General features: G+C 40.8%; 1 protein-coding gene across 1 annotated transcript; it reads left to right on the top strand.

The window, feature by feature from the left end:
• The first annotated feature begins 3,115 nt into the window (after positions 1-3,115).
• On the top strand, positions 3,116-25,882 carry snrka (SNF related kinase a). The gene is made up of 8 exons (XM_055042066.1): positions 3,116-3,208; positions 6,828-7,541; positions 12,451-12,592; positions 16,892-17,104; positions 17,872-18,006; positions 20,433-20,622; positions 21,778-21,869; positions 21,988-25,882. Exons 2-8 carry the CDS (start codon positions 6,863-6,865, stop codon positions 23,084-23,086), a joined length of 2,550 nt encoding a protein of 849 aa, XP_054898041.1. The 5' UTR covers positions 3,116-3,208; positions 6,828-6,862; the 3' UTR covers positions 23,087-25,882.
• Positions 25,883-27,308: the final 1,426 nt, after the last annotated feature.

Here is a 27,308-nt window from a genome sequence, read left to right as displayed (position 1 = left end):
AAAACCAGAATGTCTGTTTTCTACACTAGAAATAGATGGATGTTTTTTCCCCAAGAACTGTGACTCAATAAATAGTTTTTTTTTGTGTCTGCCTATTGAATGAGTTATTTAGTGTGTAAATATAGAAGTATTTCATGAAGAACTTTCTTCTACAGGCATTACCAATTATTTTTTCAAGACATTGCTGCAGCCTACGCATCCTGCCACTAACACCAAGAGGCAATGCATCTTAAAAATGTGATTAAAACACTTATTCAGCTGGAGCTTTGATAAAGCTGGGCCTTTGTTAAACTCAATACGTTTGCACAGTGGAACAAGACATATTAATAATACATTTTATTTGTAGGTGCCTTTCTTGACACTCAAGGTTACCTTGCATAATTTAACATAAAAACAAACACAATTTAAATACATTGAAGTACAAAATAAGATTTAAAAATGCAATGCAATTCAAATCAAAGAGCAAAAACTACTTGAAACGGATGAGTTCTGAGTTTGGACTTGAAATGTGGCAGAGTCGATGTTACGGAGATCGAATGGGAAAATGTATTTTTATTCTGAATCATTTTTATTTTAAAACCTGATATGGAAAGAAAACAGTAGCTGACTTTCAGCTTTTCCTTCCTTTCTCTGGCTTCTGCTACCAGAGAAAGGAATCTGTGCTGCTACCTGGTCAAGGCAAGAAAAAACAAACAAAAAAAAAAAACGCGCAAAAGTGGCCTGTTTTGATCTCATTGAAGAACAAACGTTTGAATACATGAAAGTCAGGACTTTCTCTCATGCAGTGGGACATTTTTGTATCTGTAGATTTAAAAATCAATAGTATGTTTTTAATAGTTTTTCCACACAGTCTGTTTCTTTCATGCAATGCATGTATGTGACTTCTTAAAGGTGTTTTGATTTTCTGTGTTGGTTTTGATAACTTTTGGATATCCTTATCTACAAATGATGCTGTTGAAATAAAATCGCCTTGCCCAATAATAATGCTCATGCTTTTCATGTCAGAAATTGCTAACATATGCCCGTCTTTGCATATATATGTACTGAATCTTTTGTTCCCTGCATAATTTTGCGATGTCAGCCAGTCCATTCCTTCCAGGCTGCATTATAGTAATCCTGTTAAATGTGCTAATTCCCAAACAACAGCATGCAAAATGACAGTGACCCACATATTATTCCACCTGAAGACAAATCCAGGATATGGTGACACCATCGTGAGTTCACCAATCTCAGCCACAGCAGGACACAATCATTCATTTGGTCAAGTAGACAGCAATACAACAACACTAAACATTATTTACTCATATTAATCCTCTTCATCTCTGGAATCGGACTAATGGTCTGATATCCCCTTCTTTTCAGTTTCTGTCAGAAATCTCCCGTGAAACAGAAGTAGAGACCTTACTAGGATATGAACCTATCTGTTTCCTCATTGTTGTTTTGCTTGAGAGTCTTGAGAAGAAAAGCAAATAAAAAGGATTGTCAACTTCCTGTGGTTTAGTGACACAATAGGTATAAAGACAGACATTTGTTTTCAGTTAATGAGTGGACAATAAACACACGATGTTTTCTTTTCACCTCATCATCAAGTTGAGAAGGAAGCAGTAAATTCCTTAATAGAACAGCCAGGAACCAACAGAACGCCAAATTATGGCAACACCGCCATCTAGCGTATGAGGAAAGAAAAGCAGCAGTATAGTGTATTCTGGTGGGCATTCGTGTCCGATGTGTTTGACACATTAAAAAGTTTCATTCCAAATCACCGTAACACAAAAGCTTTTTTAGATCATGCATGGATGATAAAATATTTGGAATATATGGAAGAAAATATAGCTTTATTTTTAGAAATTGAGTTCATAACATAAAATTTTGTTTTAGTTTATCTTCAAAATTTTACCTGCAAAAAGTAGCCTGCAGAAAATGTGGTGACTCAGATTCATTTTTCTATTAAAGTTGTAAAGGTGAATTGTCTCTCTATGTGCGTGTGTGCGCGACCGTGAAAACGCGCATCTAAAACAACGGAAGAAATAATTGATTTCAGGAAAACACAAACCAAACTCCCCCCATTGGTCACCGCCAGCCAAATTTCTAGGCGTGCACATCACAGAGGACCAGTCTAGGGATAAGTAAATAAATACAAAACACGCCACATTACTGGCAAAAAAGGCCCAACAATGTCTCTACTTTTTGTGGAAGCCAAAAATAGCAGAAGCTCCAGTCTCAATCTTTATCTCGTTTTAATGTGCAAGCAAGGAATCTGTTCTCATCAGCTGCATCACGGTGTGGCTGACACATCTTCAGTGCCAGGTGAGGGTCAGCAGAAAAAATCATTGGTGCCTCGTTCTCTTCAATGTACTGGCCCAAAAAGCCACAAAGCTTGTTGGATAAATCAATTTTATGTGCTGCAATCTAATTAATCTGTGACGTGTATAAGGGGGTATTGGGTTTGCAACCATGACCACTAAGTTAAAGTGAGGATATGGTGTGACGGAGGCGCAGGAGGGATGCTGGTCTGATCTGTAATTAGATGAACATATCTGACTTTTCGTCTCTGGTTGTCGCTGCGCGCTTTACACACAATAACGTGTTTGGTCTGGGAGGAAATTATGCAACACCACAGAGACATAAAGTGTACTGCTTTATGTCCATATAAATATGGGGTGTTGTGCTTCACGTATCCCTATAATAAATTTTAAAATGCAAATTACAACGTCATTATGGGCTAAACAGTTTTTATTAAAATTGAGCTGCTTGTTTATCCTGCTGCAGTCTTTTAACATCAAAAGAGTCCCTTTGACGTCAAAGCTGAATGCGGTTGATGATGCTCCTTTGCTGCATTCAATAACATCTGGTAAGATCGTGTGGTTTAAGTTTAAGTATGCAACAAAATTAAACGGTATCTGAAGCTTCTGCTGATTAACAAATGTGAATGGATTTAAAATATTATTTTGTTTTCTCCGCTGAGGTCGAATAACGGGAATAGTTTAATAGCAGTGAACCACTTTGTAAATTATTCCGAGTAAATAAGGTTGTCTGGAAATATCGACACTATGTTAAGCACCTGAACGTCGCTTCTCTGCCCCCTGCCCCGGCTGGGAGGAAACAGCCATTCCGAACAGCGCAGCGGTTGCTAACGATGCGATGTCTCGTCTTACGGATGAATCTTGGGTTTAGAGGCTTCATGGGTGCCGCGGTCACCAAAAACAAGGTGCGCTGACCTTTTCTTCTTTTCAGATTTTTTTTATTAATGGCAGCAAATATCTGTCGCGAGCTCTGGTAACAGGCGAAAGCCAGGTCCTGGGTCTAATGTGTGCCGAAGAGACTGAGGAGCGGAGCGCAAAGAACCGCAGGAACTCTAGCATGCTAACAGCTACACGATTACAGACAGCAAAGCCTCAGTGTAATATCTGAGGCTTTGCTGTCTCAGAGCTCCTTTGGCCGCGGAGGTGTAACGCAGTTGTAAATGGTTTTGTGTGGTTGTTAGTGTGAGCTTGTGTCTAATAAAGAATCTACTTAACTGCAATTGGACTTGAAGCTAACGATTTAAATCAATGAATACAGGAGCTAGTCTGTGGTAATGTTAGCCTAACTGTTAATTTAACTGAGCTAGCCGACTATTGAGCTAGCTCTCCCAACACTTCTGTGCTTGGACGGTGTCTGTTTGGTCGCTTATGTCCCTTAAAATTTAGTTGCGGTTCCCAACAGGAGGCAGCGGATGTGGAGTAGCTCGTAGGCTAATGCAGCTGCCATCCTGTCAAAACAAGCCCAACCTCCTCACGGCGACCGGAAACAGAGACATGCTGTGTAATAGAATGGATTCAGCTGCGGCCAGACGTTGACATCAGCTCATAAATGTGATTAGATTTATGTTTATGATTTATGGTGTCTGTTCTTTTCCTAAAATGTAATAATCATACTACAAACATCAGTGGCTTTTATAAGCAAGAATTGGGTGGAGACGTTACATTTTATTGTGGAGAGTGAGTAATCAGCTCAGGATTCCAATTATGCAAACAGTTGAATGTTAGTGATCGTTGACAACACCTCTGCCAGCTCACTGTTGATTTATGGGTGAGTTTTATAAATTTATAAATGGTCCCAATTTATTATAGCATCCATGCTGTAAAGTGAACTAGTACATTTTTTTTTGTTCTGTTTACTCTTAGACAGTTGTTATGAAGTGTAGCTGTGGCAGCAGTGTATTGTTTTTGCAAGTAGCAGCAGCTGATTAGCATCTCAACAGGTCAAATAATATCTGAACTGTGACCCCAAATTCCAGAGAAGTTGAATAGGATATTTGCAGAGAGCAGGGTAATGTAATGAAATGTCAAAATATTTCTGGGTAAATTATGTTACAGAAAGATGCTATTTAACCCACAACTATAGAGTCTTAAAAACAACAAATCAAAAAAATATATAATTAAGATGAATATCAATTATTCACGCTTGGTTTAATCCAGATTAAACCAGCAGCTTCTTAAAGCGCCCCAAGACTTCAGGGGCCCATAAATACTAATATTTTGACACAGACCAAGAATATATAAATGTAATAGAAATTTCTTCATAGTTAGTTTTGTTACCACAGGTACAACCTGAACAGAGATTAGTCTTTGAGATTGAGCTCTTTTTGATCAGAAATATATCTCAGTAAACAATAATTATCACTGATAGCTTTTAAGGTTGGCCAGAGCTTAAATCCTCTGTTCTTCTCCCAGAATTGACTAAATTTCTGTTGAAACGCTGCTGCTAGAGAGGTTCCGAAGTCAAATTCTGCTCAAGGCCTTGGACAACGTTGGACCGACCCTTCATGAAGAGTTGAATCTGCTGCACTGCGCACAGAACTGCGCAATAAATGGGAGATTTAATTTAATGCTGCTCATGTGGTTTTAGTAGCTCTTCCATCTTGTGTCTGTTGAGTTTTTACATGAGCACCAAGGAGACTGTTTTGGTTGCCTGAGCTTTATGGGACAGGTTTTTCTGATCTCTGCGCTTATTAACTCTGTCTGACTAAGTGGACAGAGCATTTGTTATGGTTTGATTCAGAGAGAAGGAGGAAGTCCATCATAAAGGTCAAGGACCATATTCCCGATTCCAACGTCTCTCTGCCCAGTTTTCTGACCATACAGCAAAAGCAAAGGAGGTGGATCAGCAGAGCTTGCTGAAAGCTGATGGTATCGTTCAGGACACATTATTGTGAAATATTGCTTCTGCTGCATGGATATCCAGCTGTTCGCATGTCATAGTAATTATGATTATCATACAGTGAAAATCTTGTTTGAAAGTCTGACTGTATGAAACACTCATACCTTAATCCTGCCTTGGAGTTTTAGTGAAAGGAGATTTGGCACAAGTTCCCAGATGTTCAGTTTTGGAGGCTGGAGGAAACCTTAAAACATTATTAGTTTCTGAAAACTTCAGTGGTTTTGATTTGTTTTGAAATAAATCCTCCGTATAATGCAAAGAGAAAGTATTGTGTAGTTAAGACTTCCAACTCGATTTTAAAGCTTATTGTTGTATGTTTATTCATATTACTATTTATTTTTTTTATTTGTATTGTCTGCTATGCTAAGCAACCACCCTCACCTCCCTTTAGGGGATCAATAAAGTATTATCATTATTATTATTGAAGTATTTCTGAGAAAGTTCCACACTAAATTCAGATTTGTGCATCCCGTGGTCAGGTTTAAAAATCTTCTTTCATCTTTATATCATAGGGATGAAACGATTAGTCAGTCTAATTAACATTAACTCAATTATTGAAATAAACATCAACTAATTTAGTAATCAGTTACCTGGTAACTGAGGAAAATTTTTGAGCGATTCTTAAAAATTTGCAATGTGATTCTATTAGTCAATGTCATTGTTTTTAAGCTGTTTTTAATTTGTTTTACTTTTGTGTGACCAGGTTGTTAATGTGCTGCAGATTTCTGTCTTGAATTTAATTATCTGCATCTTTTAAAGCTTCAGTGTATAACGTTTACAAAAATATATTTCTTCCATATCTATTAAAAATGTCACCATGTCATGACAGTGTAATGTGAGAGAATCTGTAAAAAAAGCAACAAGATCTCCCACCTCCTTCCTTTTGCAATCTGCAAAAATCACCACTCCCAGTCAAAAACAACCAATCAGAGCCAGGAGGCGGGGCTTAGTGTTGTCAATCAATCTTCCGTACACACTGCTAATTATGCTAATTGAGGAGGAACAACTTACTATAGAAAGAAAGCTATTTATACACCATCTGTGACTATTATAACTAGCCTTAGCATTCTTGGAAGGCCAGAGCAGTGGTGACATCCCGCATGTTTTTGTTCCATCTCTCCTCAGCATGTCAATGTTCTTCTGAACCCTTTTAAAGAGCCATTATTTGAAGCAGGCTCAACTAAACCAGGGATGCCCAGCCCTTCAGGACCCAGCGCTGGGTCCTGAAGCCCTGAAGCCCTCTCCTGACTCTGATTGGTTGTTTCTGACTGGTGTATTTCTGAAGGCAGAGAGCACTGTCACCACATAATGATGATTTTAACAAATTTCTTAAAAATATATTTTTTTCATTTAAAATGACATACTGCAGCGTTTCTAATATAGTATAAAAAAGTCTTAAATGACAAAATCTCCAGAATCTACCCTTTTTTTTTCTCCGATTAATTGTCAGAATAGTCAATAGATTAATAGAATAACTAAAAGAATCAGTAGTTGCATCCCCAGCGTAATCTTTCCAGTCTGGAAAAAGAACCCTTCAGTAAATCTTTAAAATCCTCAGACTGAGGAAATGCTTGACCTAACCACGCCAGGAGTCGTACGCTTACTTTGTGTCTCTTTCCCTTTAGGAAACTGGAGCCATGGGTTTCCACTTCAGCCTCGGATGAGCCGAAATAAGCTGGACCCACACGAGCCCAGCGAGCTGCCCCGGCCTGCAGGGGGCGCTCCCTTGTCCCCGACACCCTCTCCAGTCATGGCGGGCTTCAAGCGGGGATATGACGGTAAAATTGCCGGCCTGTATGATCTGGACAAGACGCTGGGGCGGGGCCACTTCGCTGTGGTCAAGCTGGCGCGGCACGTTTTCACCGGGGAGAAGGTGGCGGTGAAGGTTATCGACAAGACCAAGCTGGACACAGTGGCGACGGGCCACCTCTTTCAGGAAGTGCGCTGCATGAAGCTGGTGCAGCACCCCAACATCGTGCGCCTGTACGAAGTGATAGACACTCAGACAAAGCTGTACCTGATCTTGGAGCTGGGGGATGGGGGGGATATGTTTGACTACATCATGAAACATGAGGAGGGCCTGAACGAGGAGTTGGCCAAGAAGTACTTTGCCCAGATCGTCCACGCCATCTCTTACTGCCACCGACTGCATGTGGTGCACAGGGACCTGAAGCCTGAGAACGTGGTGTTCTTCGAGAAACAAGGACTGGTGAAGCTCACTGACTTTGGCTTCAGCAACAAATTTCAGCCAGGGAAGAAGCTTACCACCAGCTGCGGCTCTCTGGCGTACTCGGCTCCTGAAATCCTCCTTGGCGACGAGTATGACGCTCCAGCCGTAGGTACGTAGCAACCCAAAGCGACGGTCCGCAGTGAGTTACGCTGTTAATTAGAGGAAATTATTCAAGAGTTGGAGCCCACGAGCAAACAGGATATGAGCCGTTTCTTTACAGTGGCATAAGGTCAGTGTGGTTTGGATGATCAACCTTCTCTCGCTGGGTTTTTTTCCACCCATCAGCTCCAGCACTAAAAGGGTCCATGTTGGTTTACCACCGGTTTGTTGGGTTTCTTACGTCCAGAAACTCTGGCTGTGTAAAACCATTCTTTTTTAAGCAGTAACATTGAGTTGAGTCAAAGGAGAGAACCGCTTTTATCAGGAAGAGGAAGTGAGCTCATGGAGACGGAAAACTACTCAAGATATTTTATGCATCATTCTTAGTTTTATATTCAATGTACTTAAACCACAAAGATAACATGAGCTCTGTTCCTCTTCTAGAAGTTTATGTAAGGAAGCCTGACTGTTTTGGTTCAGTTTTTTTCTATTCTCAGATTTTTGTGTGGATTAAAGCTCCAAATTGTTTATGGAAAATGTATCTATTCATGGACTTTTCTCACAAAACATATCTAAGATATTTTTTAAAAATGCATCTAAGAAAGCCGGAATATCTCAACAGGCTATTTTCTAACCCGGTGGTGTGACTGTGTTCTGATGGGTTCTGTGTAGCAGAACCTTTGGATCTGCAGGATGGTGCAGGGTGCTGAGCCTGACGCTCATCTTGTTGTTGGGTCTGTGGTGTAAGGTCAGCTGTGTTCAATCTCATCATGTCTGTGGGAGTCCCATTGAACTGAATTAACTGTCTCATTGATTTCCCATGGAGACCAGTAGAGAGCAGACACTACTGTTGTCCTTTCATTACAGGACATCATACCTTTCACGCCAACTTGTTCTATTTAAAACAGAAACAATATGGACGGTTAAACGTTGTCTTTTTTTTATTTTAAGTATGTGTGTTGTGAGATTGCCACTGATGCTGAAAAATCTCTCATGTCAGTGCAGTGAGTACATTTAAATTTAGCCTGTTGTATTTATCAGAAATTTGAAAGGTGCAACTGAGGAAACTGCAATTACATCGTAGAAATTTGTCCTTAAAATCCCAAAACCACATGGAATTCTCTTGAAGACATTTTACTGTTCAGGTACGGCATGTTGCTCTGAACTGTAATGCCAGTAAGAAGATACTGGAATATTTAGCAGCCAAGTGGAAGTAATGTGCAGAAACCCTGTGGTAAAGTTTGAAACATCTCCACCAGCACAGAATTAGGTCACATTTTGCTTTTCAGCAAACTCACGCTTTTCCTAGCAAGTACTTTTTGTCACATGGACCGAAATCATAAAGTCAAAAGGACTTAAGGACCGAAAAACATTTTTGGCTTATTCACTCAACAGTAACTAAGCATTTCAATTTTTAATTAAAGAAGTAAAGTAATCAGATTTGCGTCTGGAAAGGAATGTGTAAATCACAGTGTTTTGCAGGGTTGTTTTTTTTTTGTTTTGTTTTTTTTTTTGGAAGGAATTTGACACATTTTCTAAGTATCAATTGGAAAAGAATAACCCAGAAACAGCATTCGCCTCATCAGGACCAGGATTTTTGCCCACAAGAAGCAGTGGTCCCATCCCACCATGTAGACAGAAATAGGTCCCCACAAGTATATAAAAATCTGGTTCACACACAGATATGCATGTGATGATAAAAAAAAATTGGTTTGGTCGTACAGTGTGTGGTGTCGAGCCCCAAGGCAGGAGGAACACACCTCACACATTATATTTAGTGAGTCAGACGGGAAATCTCGCAAAACATCTCGAGCAAATGTGAGTTCAGGGTAAACAAACATGGCCGACTGAGAAGAAACTATGGTGATAATATGTGGAGTATGTTTCAGAGAGAAAAAAAACAATAGACTTTTCTGATGTCCACTTGACCTTCAGTTGTGCTATGGTTGTTGTTTTGTGGTCTTTATTTAGAATATCCCTCCATGTTTCCATCAGCTCGCTTTCTGATTGGCTAAACATCACCAGCAGCAATTAGCAAACTTTAAAGGGTTAACTGAGGCGCGTTGTTTTGATGACTTCCTGAAATTTCAGAAAGATCTAGAGTCCTTAAAGAGATACAGGCCGTATTTCAAGGTGTCATTATTTATTGAATATAAATGCATTATATATTTGGCGTATATAAACGCAAATATAATGTATATATATATATTTGCATTTATATACTGCAAATATAAATGCTGTATATTTGATATATAAAATATTTGATATGCTGCATATATAAAATGCTCATATTTGATTATATACAAAATTTTATAACAACTGAAGGTAACATAGTTACTTGATTGTGCAATTACATGGCAAAATATGGCTGTAAAACAAGTAAGACCAGATCCAAAGTGGGAAAGAATTTATGGCAATAATAATTAGAGAAACCTAGAGCTGACTGATGAGTTCACATCCAAAGAAAACAACAAACAGTGATATTAAAATTAATTTAAACAGCCATGCGAGGACTTGTTTTGAAGGTGGAATTGTTTTCTTTAAATTTTCCTGGATGAAAAGCAGAACATGCTGTTAACCAGAGGATTACAGGCCACAGTGACTGTTCTTCATTGTGGGATCTGTTCTGTGGGATGCCAGCACATGATCACTCTGTTGTGCACTAAAAACTAGAATCAAGTCCCTGCAGCACTAGTTATTCTGTTAGCAACAGGAGCTCCAGGCTGCAGATTGCAGATAGAACATGCCGACCCAGGCTCTAGTAACCACATGACCCCATGCAGCAGTAACCTGAGCTCAGCGGATGTGGTTAGCATGAATGTGCGGAGAAGCAGATGTGCACGAAGAGCTCTCTCCTGTCAGAGGAGGTTCACTAATTACAGTTTCCTGGTTTGACCTGCTGATTCCAAATTTGACCATTACCAATTTTTTTTTTCTCTGAAATGTTGCTATATCAAGAATGTCACTGAGTTGGTAACAGCGGGGTAACTGTTGTTGATTGCAAATGTGCAGACATGACCTGATGGACCGGGCTAACAGTAAAACCTCTCTAAAAGCAGAGCAGAAGAGGACATTGTCAGATTTTTAGACCTTTGCTGAGGTAGATAAGAATGTAGAATAAGTTCTGCTTCACATGTAAGTCTCAGTCGCTCACATCTCTCCCAAAATTAAGGAAATCAGCGCCGATAAATAGGTGCACCCCCAGTGCATGTGAATATCTTGTAGAAGCCGAGAGTTTGTGAAACATCATATGTTTAGCAGCAACATGCTTGTTAACAAGTCTGATTCACCATCCTATACCTAAAGAGGATGAATGTTGGAGTTGTCCCGGTGACCAGTTCAAGTTTATTTGCTTAGCTCATTTCAGCAGTTTAGTGGCTTTTGTCATAAAAACATCACTCAACCACCAGCTGTGCAAACAAACATTAAACGTTGCATTTCTGTGCTGCACCAGGTTTTGTAAGCAGAGTTCTCATGCTGTTGTGTGAAGGAACACACCAAGAAGCGTTTGGTACTAGAAAGACAATGTGAAATAATTAGACTATTTATTTTCTGTAAACTCACTGTGCTCTACAGTGGAGGACACAAACTACCAAAATACAGAAATGATGGGTGTGTCAACCTTGTCATAATAAAGTTAGATTGTTTTGACCGTTATCCCCTTCACAATGTGGCCTAAATTGATATTTATTCTTTTTTCCCCTAATAACATGTCCATATCACTAGGTTACTAGGCAAAGCAGCTTTATTTTTAAAGCACATTTTCAGCAACAAGGCCATGCAAATAGTTTTTCATGATACGAAGGAAATGAAAAAGGCAAACAAGCAACAAACCCTGACATTACCATGGTAAAGTAAGGGATCTGTTTGACATTGTGGTGTGGGTTTGTGTTCAGATCTGTGTATGGTGTAAATAAGTTATAACTGCAGTTTACAAGTAATTTAGTAGTTGGTTATTCAGATGATTAATCAATTAATTGGATACAAAAATTGTCTCAAGCTATAGACTTCTTTTAACCACTTATGCTTATTTATACAATATTGAAAGTAAATTAAAATATGTAAAAAAAAAAACCAACAACAACAAATAGTTCAATGCCTTTTTAAAATGATAAAATAAACTTTTTATTGACTAAAATACAATAACAGCATTTCTTTAGTGAACTCTTGATCATTTGTTGCAAATGATACATCTGCAGCTAAAAAAAATCCTTCTAACCTCAACATGTGAAAAACACACGTTGATTTCAGCTAGACTTACATCTCAGGAGGTTCTTTATTTTTATTTTTATGTAATTTGAACTATGTGAAGCTAAAACTGCCACAGGAAATCTGGGGAGAACAGTTTTACAGACAAACATATATATATATATATATATATATATATATATATATATATATATATATATATATATATATATATATATATATATATATATATTTGTGCTTCAGAAAATTTAATCTTTTAGTCTGTATACTCCAGTTAGCGATTAATCAATTACTAAATAAGTTGCTGATTATTTCAATAATTGATCAGTCTGGTTAATTGTTTCAGCCATAATCTGTAGTTTAGTAAATTGGACAGGGAGAAAGTTCTGTCAACGAAGCCATGTATTATTATCAATCCACCTAATGATGTCAGACAATATTGCTCCATCTCAGGAAATCCCTTTGAAGTTTAAACTCCACTGAGGTTTGTGGTTGTCAACTGGAGAACGTGTTGAAAAGCTAATCCTGTCTCTCTGCTAAATTGAATCATTTCTTTATGCTTCATTATTGTTGTTAGCAGATGCAGTTTCCTGTTAGTTTGGGCTGTTGGCTGCAGTGTTTTATGTATTAACTGTGGCAGGGAGGTGTTTGCTGTCCATGGTCTCTCTTTGTTAGATTGATGGGAGTTTCTGTGTGTCTTCCTGCCTCAGACATCTGGAGCCTTGGCGTGATCCTGTTCATGTTGGTTTGCGGCCAGCCGCCTTTCCAGGAAGCAAACGACAGCGAGACTCTCACCATGATCATGGACTGTAAATACACTGTACCAGCCCACGTCTCCAGCGCCTGCAGAGAGTAAGTATGGATCCGCCATCCTCTCCTCTTCATTCTGCATCCACCATGAATGCATGTATTATTTATGAAGGTGAAGTTTTTTTTCTCCACTTTAATCCGAACGTACCTTTGAAAAATGACGTTTAATCAAACTTCATCTATTTAGCACTTTTTATTTAGACAAGCAGAGTTTCCCTCAGGTTGAGGTTTTGTAATGAAGGATCGTAATTTGACAGGAAACATAAAATATTACTGATTAATTATGTTACTGGAGGACATTGCTGACAATACTTAAACCCAGAACTACAGAGTATAAGAAAAATAAAATAAATACAATTAAAATAAATATCAATTATTTGCACTGCTGTTAAATCCAAATAAAGTCAATGAATTTAAGCACGATGTAATGCTGATCACACTGAGAACCGTCCCAAAGGATAAACAAACTAAGAGGATATTGATACCGTTAAATTTGATTTAATGGTTTCAGGATAGATAAATTAAAAAAATTATAAATTCTTGAACATTTAAATGTAAGATTTTAAGGAGCTGGCAAGTTTACTTTGTAAAAGTTCAAAGACCAATCTTCATATTTAGATTGTTTTGTTATCATATGAACAATCTAATTCTCTCAGTTTAATCTTTAGCTGTTCTTTGATGGTTCTTAGTAAACTACGATTACAATTAAACTAGGCCTCTCTCCAGGTTTCACTAAATCCATGTTGATGCTGATGTTCTTAGCAGAAAGAGGGGCCCCTAAGTCAAACTCTACTCAAGGCCTCATTCAACATTAGTCCAGCCCTGCATGATGAGCGAGACCTGCTGCCCAGCGCATTTCTGCAGCTGAATGAAGAGGGACAACAGGAGATTTAATTGATGTTTCTTTAGTGCTAATTCTACACTTAAGACGGCAAATAATTGGTTTTCACTGATCCAGGTGAAGACATGATTCTCATGTTGTAAAGGCCAGATTTTCATAAATGGAGAATATAAAAAGACTGGAATTGCTCATCTTGTTTTCACACTGAGGATCAGGCTGCACTGAGCAGCGAATTAGAAGAGATTTGAGCCATCTGATTGGCTGCAGCTTCACAGCAGAAATGTTGGGATTTGCACCAACAAAACATCCCAGCTGCTTCAGCTACAATTGTACACGTCCTCCACTTCTGGTGATAGTTTTAGCAACATGACTTCCACATTTTAACTACTTCTGCTGTTTATGGCACTCTAAAGACTTACTCCATGGTTCCATTAGAAAGAACCTTTGTTGCTCTCAGTGGGGGAAATTCAAAATGCAAAATGAAAGGTGCATGGAAGCTTTCAGATTCACAAAATAGAAAACCAAGGAAGAGTGAGAGCCTTATATGACATTGTATTAGGGACATTTTAGATAGAAAAAAGGAGTACATTTTCACAACACATTTGAGACTAATTTAATACATTTTACAGAAGAAAAAAAAACGGCAGGTAGTTTTCGCATCAATAATCAAAAAAGAATGGTTCTCCATTGCCAGTGGGGAATCTGTACTGGTGGTGTCAGGTATCCTGAGTGTATTTGTGGGAGTAAAGTTCAGATTTCCAAAATCAGAAGCAGAATGCCTTGCTTGGATCAAAGCTTGTGCACGACCGCATGAGCAGCTTAGCATTCATAGGATCAACAAGAACATAGGAGTGTGTGCTGGTGTAAGTATTATTGATTTGCTTTCTTTCTTTCTGAAAAAAAGAAAATCAATAATTAACACATCCATCATGTTCTCCTTTTAGCTAAGTACGGCATAATAGTGGCAGTACTAATTCTACACCTTGAAGCTTGAGTGCTACACAGTCTTACGTTAGCGAAACAGATCAATATGCAATGTATACCTGGCATACAGTAAAGATCTTATTTTAGCAGAAGAGGCTTTTGACAGTTTAGTCATAAAATTTTTTATTTCTGCTAAAATAAAGGGCTTTATTTTAGCAGAAAAGACTTTTGACTAAATTGTTACTCGTGTTAGCACTCTAGCACCGAGAACAGTGAATCCAGCACACTCAAACATTTGCCAACAAACAACAGGAATCACCCACTGATTTCAAAAGTAACCTACAAAACGATGAATGCCCGACTTACCCAGCCTTGCAAGAACAATAAGCATCAGTGATTTTGTCCACGGCTGTATTGATGCTGAGGTTTATCACTGCCGTTTTTCTCATCGACCAAAAGCATTTTGCTGTTCCATCCATAATGTTGGAGGCATCGTGTGGCTCAAACACCTTGATGTCATCCAAAAAAGATGACATGAACTTGTTAGTTCCTCTGTCCATTGTTGTAGCTGATAATTGGTGAAAATCCAGCAGAAATGATGCACTAATCGACTCAGAAATACTCGATCAGTTCGAGTGGAAGACCCTATGTTTACATAGAAACAAAGTGACGCGAGGCTTTGTTTGTGAGACTTGCGGCCACGTGGGATTTTCTTGGTCGGTTGTGGGTGGAGCTTGGTAAGGTCCATTGGCATCCTGGTGGGAGAACGATGTTCACACGTCTCCAGTCTGAGATATTTATTCTTCTCCACCGGCTTCACTTCTCTCATGATGGAAACGGGGTTTGATCTGACCCTGTTTCTTCTAACATTTACAATCATCAAGTTGAGAAGATTTTTCCCACACCATAACAGAAAGCGATGCACCAGCTCTCTATACTCAGCCTCTGATGGCGCTCTGCCAACACATTTAGTAGAAACCAGACCTCCAGAAGAATTGTCCCTATGCCTGAGCTACCTGATGGTTTTTATCTGTTTTCTCTTTTTCTGCTCTGGTGACTTGTTCCCGGTTTTGCTGTGGCACCAGACAAATTCTGTCATTTTTATTTATCTTGTTCAGTGGTGATGCAGATGCGTCTTCTCTGGATCGTTCCATCTGTCCTCTGCTTGTCTCCATGTTAGTGGAAGACATTTGTCTGTCCACTACTCCCTGGTGACCAACCAGATAGTGATTGTCTCCTGATTCGTTTGTTCATCAAAAACATTTCTGCTTGTATTCTCCATGGCACCACTCGCACATCCCTCAGAAAATGTGGTATCTTGTGATTTTACACTTGCAAGTGTTACCTGTGGTGAAAGATAATAACAGATAAGACAACTTTCTGTGTGTGTCAGCAGTCCTGCACCTCTCCTTCTGAAAAGACAGGAAGGACAGATGTTTGTTATTAAGTCACATCTTAAGACAGAGTTAAAGGTGAATCGCATGTTTTGCTGGACATTAAATTGTCCCGGAAATTATTGCAATAAACAATAGTATCGTTTTGACACCATTTTCAATTAACGTAACAAATTATTGTTACGTTAATTGAAAATGGTGTCAAACTTGCATTATGCCATTAGGCATACTGCAAGTTTGCCCTCTCAAAGACTAATGAACGATAATTTTGCTGGAACTGGAAGATATTTTAAATATCCAAAGTAAAATACAACCAAAAACTAAAAATAATAAAATAAAATATACCATAAATCTAAAATATAAAGACAATAATAACACAAAATACAATTAATTGGTTAATCACTTATTGCGACAGGCTTAAGAATTGCTATTCAAACTAAAGTAAAAATTTTAATAAAAATAGAAATGTAAGAACAGCAAACTGAACAGTAAGGGTGAATTTACTCCAAAAGAACATTTATTACTTAATGCATACATAATAAATAAATGTTCAAAAATGTTTTACAAAATTGTAAATTTATGCCTAACTAACTAAAAATATTGTGAAAAAAATGGCTTGCTCTGCTGAAAAAAACTATTTAGAAGAAATGTAAAAACAATGCTCCCCAGCTGCAGTGTAGCATCCTCAGCTCCATCAATGTCTACATCTCCCACTGTCATTGAACACAACACACTGTATGTTCAGTTCTTCCATGTGTGGCTCACACCAGTGAACCTGTGGCTCAGACCAAGCATAATTATTAGAGGATGTGTTTGTTTGAGTGAGACAGTGTTTGTGTTCATGTGCTGAGAAAAACCTCAGATATTCTAAAGATAAATGTTTCTCCAATAAAAACCTCTAAATCTGTCACTGGTCCTGAATGTTGGGTCTAAACTCTGTGTTTAGACCCAAAAATGGAAATTATTTCCTCCAATGAAAGCACCTCTAAAAGAAGCCAAAACACCAGAATAAATAAATTATGAAGAATTAAACCTTTTTCATATAAAGAAACAATAAGAACAATAAAAAAATATTGTGAAAAATATGGAGACGATATGAGCAGTCAGACGACATCTCTTTCTCTTCTGACCTTTAGTGTATCATATTCTGCTTTTCTCAATATGTTCTCCATCTCGTCCCAGTCTGATAGACCGCATGCTGCAGAGGGACCCCAAGCGCAGAGCGTCACTGGAGGAGATTGAGAGCCACACCTGGCTGCAGGGGGTGGACCCCTCACCTGCCACCAAGTACAGCACTCCTCTGGTCTCCCACAAGAACTTGTCGGAGGAGGAGCATAACAGCATCATCCAGCGCATGGTGCTGGGAGACATCGCTGACCGGGAGGCTATAGTGGAGTACGTTTCATTTCCCTCTAAACTAATGCTCATAAAACATACTGCAGTGTTCACCGTTGGGTAGAATCCACGGTTATAACATGATAATGGGAAGTCACCTATTTGTATGGTGAGAGAAAACCTGTTAGAGGCTGCTGGAAAACCAAAGTTCCCAGCTTTCCCTTTTCAGATTTTTTCTTTGTAGAAAACTGTTTAAAACCATGAATGATTTTCCTTCCACTTTGTAATTTTGCACTGCTTTGTGTTGCTCTGTTTTACGTAAAAGCCACAGTCATCTTGTGAGTCAAGAACAACTGAGACCACGACCAGCTCCCCACACAAATATTAGGTGACATTAGCTGGTACACCAAGCTAGGTGGCAAACAGCTAGCAATAAACGGAAACTAGTTTCCAAAACACACAGTATGTAACTAGCTTAGTATGTGTAGCTAAGATGGACTAAATCTCTTTGTAAGGACCAGGTGAAAAGTTTTGTTACAGAGGCAGATCACTAACGTTAGCTAGCCAGCTTTGCTGATATCAGTTTCACAAACTATCACTTTCCTAAATAATGGCCAAAGTCATTGTTTGCCAAAAGTGATTTTATCTAAACAAAAAGTTCTTCCCTTTTTATTTTGAAAATATGATTTAGGCAATAAATAAATTAAAAAAAAATCACTGTCAAAAAATGACAAATCATTATTTAAGGGCAGTGATGATATCTTGTATCAATTCAGTGTATTTGTTGGGCCCTGTATCCTCTCCTCATCATGTGTGTTCTGTTCCAGAGCCCTGGAGACCAACAAATACAACCACATCACAGCAACATACTACCTGTTAGCGGAGCGGATCCTGAGGGAAAAGCAGGAGAAGGAGGTCCAGACCCGCTCCTCCAGCCCCAGCAACATGAAGGCACAATTCAGGTAACGGCTTCCTCTGCTGCCGAGAGAGACGTGAGGAACCTGTGGTAGCTAAACATCACTGTCACTGTCAAAGTAAAGATCTGAGTCACTCGCTTCATTTCCATTACAGATGTGGGCAAAAACCTTGTCAGTATTCTGCTAATGTAGAAAGAATGTGATTCCACAATTGCTGTGTTTCCATTAAATAAGAAACACAATTAAAACCACACGTGAACATGTTTGTCCATGTGTTACTTCATTAGAAAACAACTTTCAACTACTTCCTATAGCCAGTGACAAGATCCAGCTGTTGGTCATGTGACTCATGTGATGTAGAAACTTGTTTCCACTGCAGTTCTGCAAAATAAACCAATTTTGATCTGACCAAAAACAGACCTTTCTTATTGAAAATCAAGGTTTTTTTCCAAATTGGTGTACTTCCATTAAACAAATTCCTTTTCGAAATGTCATATTACATAATTATTTGGTCAGTGGAAACGCAGCTGCTGTGTGAAGTGTGGAACTGCCCTGTTGTTGTCACAGCAAGCCTCCACCTGCTTGGATCAGAGAACTGGAGCAAAGAAAACCTCTGAGCTACAGAGCAATCTGTGTCTCATCATCGTTTCCATCATTACTTCTAATGTCTGTTAGTTTCCACATTCCTCTTAGTTCCCAGCAGTGCTAGCGATAGCTTGGACCTCGGCCATTACTCACGCTGCTATAAACTAAGACGATGAGTCCTTGTTTGGTTCATCCCTCAGCTATTTGCTCCACGCTTCCTCTCCAGTGTTGTTGCTCTGAGACCTAACAGGATCACACATGGAGACACATTTTGCTCAACATAACTGGAAGAATTAGTTTGAAGCAGCTGTTTGTTGCCATGGTGACCTGGATGTCCAGGTTCTCATTAACGGCATACCTGCTTTAAGACACCGGGGAGAAGGTGTGTGTCAGCAAATTTTCCAGTGCTGTGTACATAACAATTGTAACCTAGCCAAACACCACACTGACATCTGGAGGTGTGTGTTGTGCTTCTTGTACCCAAAGTGGGAGTGTTTTCTTGCACAGGAACCTGAGCCCTAATGTCACAAGTTAAAATATTGCATATTTACACACCGAGACAAGATGGAGATTGTAGCAAAGTAAAATATTCAAAACTAACTGAAAACATGATTTTCTTTTATTTGAAGCAAAAGCAATAATAACATGACTGTAATAATTTCATACAGTGGTTCAGTATTCGCAGGGTTCACTCCTCAGTCTCTGCAGGATTTTTAAATTCTCAGTCAAGTTTTAAAAGCTGAGAGAAAACACAACATTGTACAGGTATAACAGGTTTGATCGTACAGTGGGTGTTGACGAGCAACACAGCAGGAGGAACAAACCACACACACACACGTACACACACCGATTTCAGTCACCAACATTCAGATGTGAGATGGAAAACCTCGCAAAAAGTCTCAAGTGGATTATGTCTAGCAGAGACAAAATTATGCAATGACATCAGCTGAACTTTCTGGTGAACCATGGCCATTGTTTTGTCTTCTTTATTTAAAATTCACTCTGTGTTTCCATCAGCTCGGTTTCTGATTGGCTACATGACACAGTCAGCAGGCTGCATCCTTGTTTGTCCTCAGGGAACACCACACACTCTGCCATATAGGGCCAAGACAATCCATTATGTTCAATATCAACAATTTTAGACTGGAGCGGTCCTGCCATCCTTTGCAGCAGACAAGGGCCACCACACATCTCCTAAATTGATCTTAAAAGCCATCCTGATGAATGTATTGTCCTCAAGATTGTCGGAAGGAAAAATTGGCATAAAAATCTTACCATGTGAACGAGGCATTTAGGACCAGAGCTACTCATTAATAGCTTAACTGTGAGATCTCCTCTAAAACTGCTTGAACTGTTTGTTTTGATAGTTTGCTCTTCACATTGACCTGAATATGCATAAGTAGAGGAGAAGCCATCTTAGCAGTACCAGTGAGGCTGGCATCCACTGTCTTCCTGATCTCTGCTCTTGGGGTTTCAGCCAATCAGTGAAATGATTCAAGGACCAAGTTGGAATAAAATGTCACTGTGCTCCAAAGTGATCAGATAATTATGGTTGAACATCTCTTGAGTCAGCTCAACATCCTACAACATGAGTTAACATTATTTATGTCAGAACTAGAGGAAAAATGTGGGCTTTGAGGACACTGAGCTGAAATCACAAACACATGCAGAGATCTCGTCGTTGGTTTAAAGAATCTGATTCACCACTAAGTTTGGATCACTTCCTCCTCTGGTGTTGATTTGTGGTTTACTTAATCAGAGCAGTTTTGAAACCGCTACCAGTTCTTGTATTGATAGACGTCAGTAGTTTTTCACTCTAGCCAAATGTAATGTGACAAGGCGTTCTCTTGTTTGACCCAGACCATGTGTGTGATGTGTGTTTGCAGGCAGTCCTGGCCGACCAGAATGGACATGCATCAGGACATAGAGGACTCTCTGGCTTCCTCGTCCATCTCTCATGCCGGGGGCCCCCAGTCACCGGCCCGCAGCGCAGAGAACCTGCTGAACGGACACCGCTCCAAAGGCATGATGGACCTGGGCCGGCGGGAGGAGGCCACGGTCACCGACTCAGCTCAGGTTTTCATCATGTTTCACCTCGCATGTGCAGAAGTGATTGAAGGGGTTTACTGTGACTAGACCAGACCTGTCCTTTAGATTCAAAACCGTAACAAAGCCATCGAATGTAGTAATAATGGCACTACAAGATGTTCCCTCATGATGTTGCCTCCTAGTGAGTGGACATGTGTAGTTGTTTCTAGGAAGACCAGGAAGTATATCTAGATATTACTGAAGATGAATCAGACAAACAATCAGACAAACAATAGACAGAAGCTCTGATCCAGAATGTTTTGTCTTTGAGTTCATTTCATAGATGAGTTTTTGGATAGGATGTTTCAAATTTTAAAGAGGCAGTTATATTTAACATGTGCCTTTGTGAGCTTCACATCATGTTATGTTATTTACTCATCAAAAACATATGTAAAGTGTTGCTTTCATGCATGTTTGAGAAATCCTTTAATCTCTCATAGAAACCATTAGGCTGGGCACAACGCCTTGGTGGACCTAGCCCCGCCTTCAAACTCCTCCTCACAGCTGAAATTTCCAAGCTTCTGCCTCAGTGCAGCCCTCCCCCGAAAACCTCCCACTCAGCTCCTTCAGACTAGCCAGCAGCAATTAGCAAACACCTGGTGGAACTGCTCGTCTGCTGAGCTCATTACAAGAGTTACTTCTTAGCTCAACGCTGGTAAAAACATTGAGGAACCATGATGACTTCCTGAAGGTGGAGTTTCAGAAAAAGCAGGAGTTTTTAAAGACAAAGAAGCCCAATTTCATTATGTTTAATTAGAAAATAAAAATAATTAAGTCATATCTCATATATACAACATTTTTCTAACAATTGAAGGCAACATAGTGGATTGTGCTATAAAATGGCATTATGTGCCTGGAAAACACTGCCCCTTTAATAATATTCTGGAGATGAACAAGGGGAATCCTGAAAACCTGTTAAATATGAGATTTAAATGGATAAAATAACTCAGAGGGTCTTTATCATCCACATGAGCTGATTGACTGAGCAGCTTCAGGCTGCTCTTGTCACTGACTGATTTTCTCTGCCTTTGTAAATAGGTGTGTGAGTGTTATGATGCTGCCTGTGCCCCTTTCACAGTGAGTGTGTGTGTGCGTACATGCATGCATTTCTGTAACACTTGTCCTGTATTTTGTTTGCTTCAGGGAGCCTGTGCAGCAGCATCTTCTGCTGCTGGGACCTTCAGAGCTGCAGGTCCCTCCACATCAGGGGCCAAGCAGAGGGCCTGTCTGTTCAGGTCAGAGTTCACCTCAACCTCCTCTCAAATCAGAACTCCGGAGATCCAATAATCTGGTGTATTTGTTTCTTTTTGATCCTCTGCTGATTTGGCCCTGTCTTTTCTGCACGGCTGTTAGGGTGGAGGAAGATGAAGAGGAGGAGGAAGAGCAGGACCCGTCGCCCCTGCCGACCCAGGTGATCCTGCGGCGGAAACCTCCCTCCATCACCAACCGCCTCACCTCCAGGAAGAGCGCCCCGGTGCTCAACCAGATCTTTGAGGAGGAGGGTGAGTCGGACGACGACTTTGAGATGGATGAGGGTCTGCCGCCCAAACTCAGCCGGCTCAAGATGAACATCGCCGGCGGGGCAGGGGGTGTGGGCTCCGGGGCCACTTCGGCCGCGTCCCCCGGCCCAACGCAGAAACGCTACCACAGGCGCAAGAGCCAGGGCCGGGGGTCATCCTGCTCCAGCTCGGAGACCAGCGACGATGACTCAGAAAGCCACAGGAGGCGCCTGGACAAGGACTCGGGTTTCACCTACAGCTGGAACCGGAGGGACAGCAGCGAGGGGCCCCCCGGCAGCGAAGGTGGTACTGGGGGGGGCAGCAGCTCCGGCCAAGGGAAGCCCCCCTCGGAGGGTGGCGGCTCCTCTGGCCCCGACAGAGGCAGTCCCCCTGGTAACGGGGAGAGGGAAGGTGGTAGCAGTGGAGGAGGTGGCAGTGGGGCCGGCGGGGGCCACCAGGGACAGGATCGACCCTCCAGCTGCTGCAGCAGCTCCACCAAGCCGGCCCTCAGCACGGCGAGCCGGCCCTCCCGCACAGCGAGCCGCAGCACCGAGCTGGTGGAGAGTCTGAAGCTGATGAGCCTCTGCCTCAGCTCTCATCTGCAGCAGCGCAGCGGGCGCGGGGGCCGAGCCGGGGGCGGGGCCAAGGTCATCCTGGACCCCCGGGGCATCAAGGAGAAACCGACATGGAGGATCTGCATCGGCTCCACCAACAGCCTGGACTCCATCGGCCTCCCCGCCGTCGGCCTGCCCCGCTCCCACGCCGTGCTGCACCTCCGCCAGAAGGGGGCGCCGCCCGGCAGCAGGGACGCTCACGGCAACATGAACGGCCTGAAAAACGGCGTACTGCACCTACCTCTGTGTGAGAAGAGCATCTCTGTTAACATCCAGCATGGCTCCAGAGACGCTCTGCTGTGTACCTCAGCTCCAGCCAGCTGCTGCCAGGTCATCTGAGGCCCTGACCCCTCACCTCTCCACCTGCTCCACCCGCTCCACCTGCTCCACCCACCTCCTCTCACCTCCTCTCACCTCCTCTCAGCTCCTCTGTTTTAAACGGCTGGTTTTAGCTGCTTGCTTGTACCATTTTCACTTGTTTTTTTTTGGTTATTTCTTTTTTAACCAACTGCACTTTATCGTTCTTTAGCTGAATGTCAGAATTGAGTCCATTTTGATAAAGAAGTGAAACCACTGTACATCGCTTTTTATATGAGCTTAAACAGCTCACAGCTGAATTTAGGTGAAATGATGTCTGTTGATGGAACAGCTCGGCGACTTTTTTGGTCGTAAGTTTTCCAGGCCTGGGTCAAATCTGAACTGCAACGTGGAATGTTGCAGGATGTGATGGAAAGCAGAGCTTCAGTCAGATTCGGGTTCAGAGTTCTGGGTCTGGTTTGAGTTTCCAGTCGGACCCGATTCTTCTGCTCTGTCAGCCTGTCTGACATTCATCTGGTGCTGTTAGGTTCTACAGCTCTGGGAGTTTGAGCTGTGGAGGAACAGCACCAGAACAGGTTTCATGGTTCAGACTCATGATGAGGTCCCACTGACATGTTCCAGCTTGTCCAGACATTAACCACAGCAGCACCAAAGTGTCCTCTGTGTCCTCTGTGTCGCTATAAACCTTCTGATTTTACTGTTTTTACCTCTAATGAGGCAGAATTACAGAAAGTGTGATATTCTGGTTCTGCCCACTTTTAGTCCCATTTCCAAGCTGTTCAAAATCTTGACCCAGTTAAGAGTTCATGCTGAAATGGAACCAGTGACCCACCAGTTTGCTTGGGTGAAAACTGGAGGAACTGGTTTAACACTGAACCTGGTTCTGGTGGAAAGGCCTCCCTGAATGTAAAGCCATAGATGACACAAACACTTCCTTTTGGCCTTTATTAATGAGCGTGAAGTTCAAAGGTCATCATGTTCCTTCATCAGGAGGAGGGAAGTCCAAGGCTGGCTGGAGTGTCAGGCATTAGGACAGCAACTTATTCATATTTTTACTAAAATGTTGATTCCTTCCATTAAAACAATCATTTTTGCAGAATCTCCTCCTGATGTCTGAGTCCAGACACAAACATCCGACTCTTCAGCTCTACTTTTCCTCCTGTTGCACTCAGACAATCTGCAGCTCCTCTTCCTGTCAGACTTTCCTCTGCAGCTTTAAAGCTCTGATCAAAATCTACACATGAACATGAATGATGATCATATTGGCTGCTAATAATTAGAACCGGTCATTTTTCAGAGAGGGATTATTATACAGCTGCAGGATGCTTTGTAACAACTGCTTTAAATGAGTTTCCTCTGATATAGACAGATAAAAAAAATATGCACATACATTAATATTTATTTAAATGTGGCACCCGGAGCTCCTTACCAGGGTTCCTGGTCGGCTTCAGACTGACATTGGTATGGAATATAAAACAAAAATAACAAATTCAAAGGATTTTGACATAATTAGAGAATTCTAAGGGGAACAAAAATCAGAATGTTTGATTTTTTTTCTTGAGATTCCAACATGGTAACACTGTCATAAGCAAGATAAAACATGATGTCATGGACATGAAAGACTCTTCATGAATCATGAGCATTTTAATGGACTTTTAATTCAAGTTTCAATGCAACTTTATTTACCGAATGACACTTGATGACAACAATCATAAACATTCATGAAGAGTCCTTCATGTTCATAACAGGTGTTAAGTCATGTTTATGACAGTCAAATAAAGTGTCACCTCTAACTTTCTTCTTGGGATTTTGACGTTTTCTTGGATTTCTGATCTTTATACAGAATTTTAAGAAAAGTCAAAATCCTGAAATTTTAAGTAAGGATCTAGATTTTTTTTCTCTCTCTCTCAGTATTCTGACTTTAAAAGATTAAAATTAATGTCAGAATTCCGACTTTTTTGTAAAAAGTCAAATTTGTCAGATTAATGTCCGATTTTTTTATTTTATTCTCATTAGCTATGAGAAAATGAGCTGATAGATTTTGGTTTTCTCCTCCTCGCACCAGAAAGTCTCCCAAAGCTCACTGCTCATGCGGCTCCTGAGTCATGTGTTGTGTACATATAGCGTTATGAAGATGAAAAATGTATTTTTTAAACATGTACATTTTATGAAATGTCTGCTGTTTGATTTTTCGTTGTTTTTATTTGTTTCTTGCCGGTGTGAGTTTTTGTTTTGTTTTTTAAAAAATCAGCCATATGAGAGTCAGCAGAAAGTGGAGGAGCGGCCATGTTTTAGGGCATTGGCAATAAGCTATAGCATGTGTTGCAGCTATCTGTACAGACGTTTCATTAGCTTCACTTTTTCTGTCGATTCCAAACATGAGCAGCTTCTCAGCGGCCGCCGTCAACTTTTAGTTTCATCGGAGATTTCCTGAAGAACCAAATGTACATAGAGTTGTAAATATGGTGCTCTCTTTACCTAGAACATTTTGGTGCATAGTTGTACAGTAAAACTAGCCTTATAATGACCGTAGTAATCCTGTATGGATGTGTTAGTCGCGTGGGCAAAATGACAGTTCTCTTCATACCGTCAGGTGTCTGACTGTTGTCTTTACTCAGCTGTTTTCAGGTGAATGATGTGCATGTGTCTCAGTGTTGGAGCAGAATCAGCCACAGAAATCCTACTGGACCAAAAGGCAACAAACAGGAAAAAAAAAAAAAAACATCACTGTAATATTCTGTAGTTGATAACTGTTGTCAGACAATACATATAGCTCTAGTAATATCCCAAAAAATAAAAGTTGATTTTTGTCTTTTACATGTGATCTTAGTGTATTTTTTGTGTGTTTTATTATTTGGTTTCAGATTTAAGCACATGCACATATCAAGCTCACCGTATTGTTAAAGGGCTAATATTCTGTAAAATCAACATCTTCAAGCCTTATGTTGTGATGTTATTTCTTCATCAAAAACATATCTGGAGTCTTGCCTTGATTTTTTAATGCATGTTTGGAGAATTCTTTCAATCTCCATGCAAAACGCCAGGGTGGGATTAGCTCCTCCTTCGAGGCACAGCTCCTCCTCAGAGCTGCAGCCTCCATCTCCCAGAGCAGCCCTCCAACCACCTGGTGGTTGCTAATATGCTGAGCACATTATAGGAGCTGCTTCTCAGAGCAACACTGGTAAAAAATATTAATGGCTATAAATATACAGCCATGTTGTGATGACTTCTTGAAGGCAGAATTTGAGAAAGAGCAGTTGTTTTTAAAGAGGCCCAATTTCAAATTATGATGTAGCAACTGAAGGTAACATATTTACTTGATTGTGTTGTAAAATGGCACTATGTGCCTGAAAAACACGATACTGCCCCTATACTGCTGTTTCATCCCATCCAAAGTCATATTCAGTCCATTTTCTGCATTTTTATTTAAGCTTCAACTTGCAGGTTTTGGTCCAGAGTCGTTTGGTCTGAAAGCCTCACCCTGACGTCTCCCATCATTCAGACAGCTCAGTCTTCATCCCATCAGAGATGATGCTTTTCTCCATGCTGTTTGGAGCTGGAGGTTTCAGTCCAGCCTGATGTAGATTTGGGATTTTCTTCGTTCAGTCCATTTTAAAGGACTTGAAGTGGAACAACAGGATTCCTTTGCTCTGTGTGTTTCTACGAATCTCAGACTAACCTTAAAGTCCTGCCAGTGTTGCCCTGGATTGGAGAGCTGATGAGTACGAACAGGAGAAAACAGAGAAGTGTCGACCCGGCCAGAGGCATCCAGCTCTGCCTCCCAAAAGGTCAAGCAACCGTCCAGCCTGGGTTTCCCCAGGATCTGCGCCAGAGATCAGGTTGGGAAGTGAAAATCCGTCTTAAATTCCGACAGGACTGACGTCACTTCTCGTTCTCATAGTTCATAAACTAGATTGTTTCTGTCTGTCCTGCTTCATGGACCTCCTGCCTCTCTGTCCATTCGGCTCCAATGCTGAGTGAACTTTGTTGGTCTGTCTTCATGTGATTCAGATGGGAGCTGTGAGGGTCTCTGAATGGCAGAGCAGCAAAAGGTGTTGAAAAGCTTTCAGCTGCATGGCGCTGAGGAGGTGCGCTCTCTATCAGATCTCCTCTCGGCTCAAATGACCCAGAAGCTTCCAGAGCAGCTGGCATGCAGTGTGCTCCTCACACACTCTGAGGAAGACAAACGGGCCGGTTTCCTTCAACACGTCATGGCCCGCTGGACACAAACTCTGTTTCTGAC

Source organism: Poeciliopsis prolifica, unplaced genomic scaffold, assembly GCF_027474105.1.
Source record: "Poeciliopsis prolifica strain line A6 unplaced genomic scaffold, Auburn_PproV2 SCAFFOLD017, whole genome shotgun sequence".
Lineage (NCBI taxonomy): Eukaryota > Metazoa > Chordata > Actinopteri > Cyprinodontiformes > Poeciliidae > Poeciliopsis > Poeciliopsis prolifica.
This window is presented reverse-complemented; position numbering and strand designations above follow the sequence as displayed.

Bases quoted from the DNA above. Each gene is read 5' to 3' on its own strand.
- snrka (XM_055042066.1), top strand. From the start codon at position 6,863: ATGAGCCGAAATAAGCTGGACCCACACGAGCCCAGCGAGCTGCCCCGG. The intron at 12,593-16,891 runs GTAAGTATGGAT...ATCTCGTCCCAG, and splicing joins GTCTCCAGCGCCTGCAGAGA to TCTGATAGACCGCATGCTGC. The intron at 18,007-20,432 runs GTAACGGCTTCC...GTGTGTTTGCAG, and splicing joins AACATGAAGGCACAATTCAG to GCAGTCCTGGCCGACCAGAA.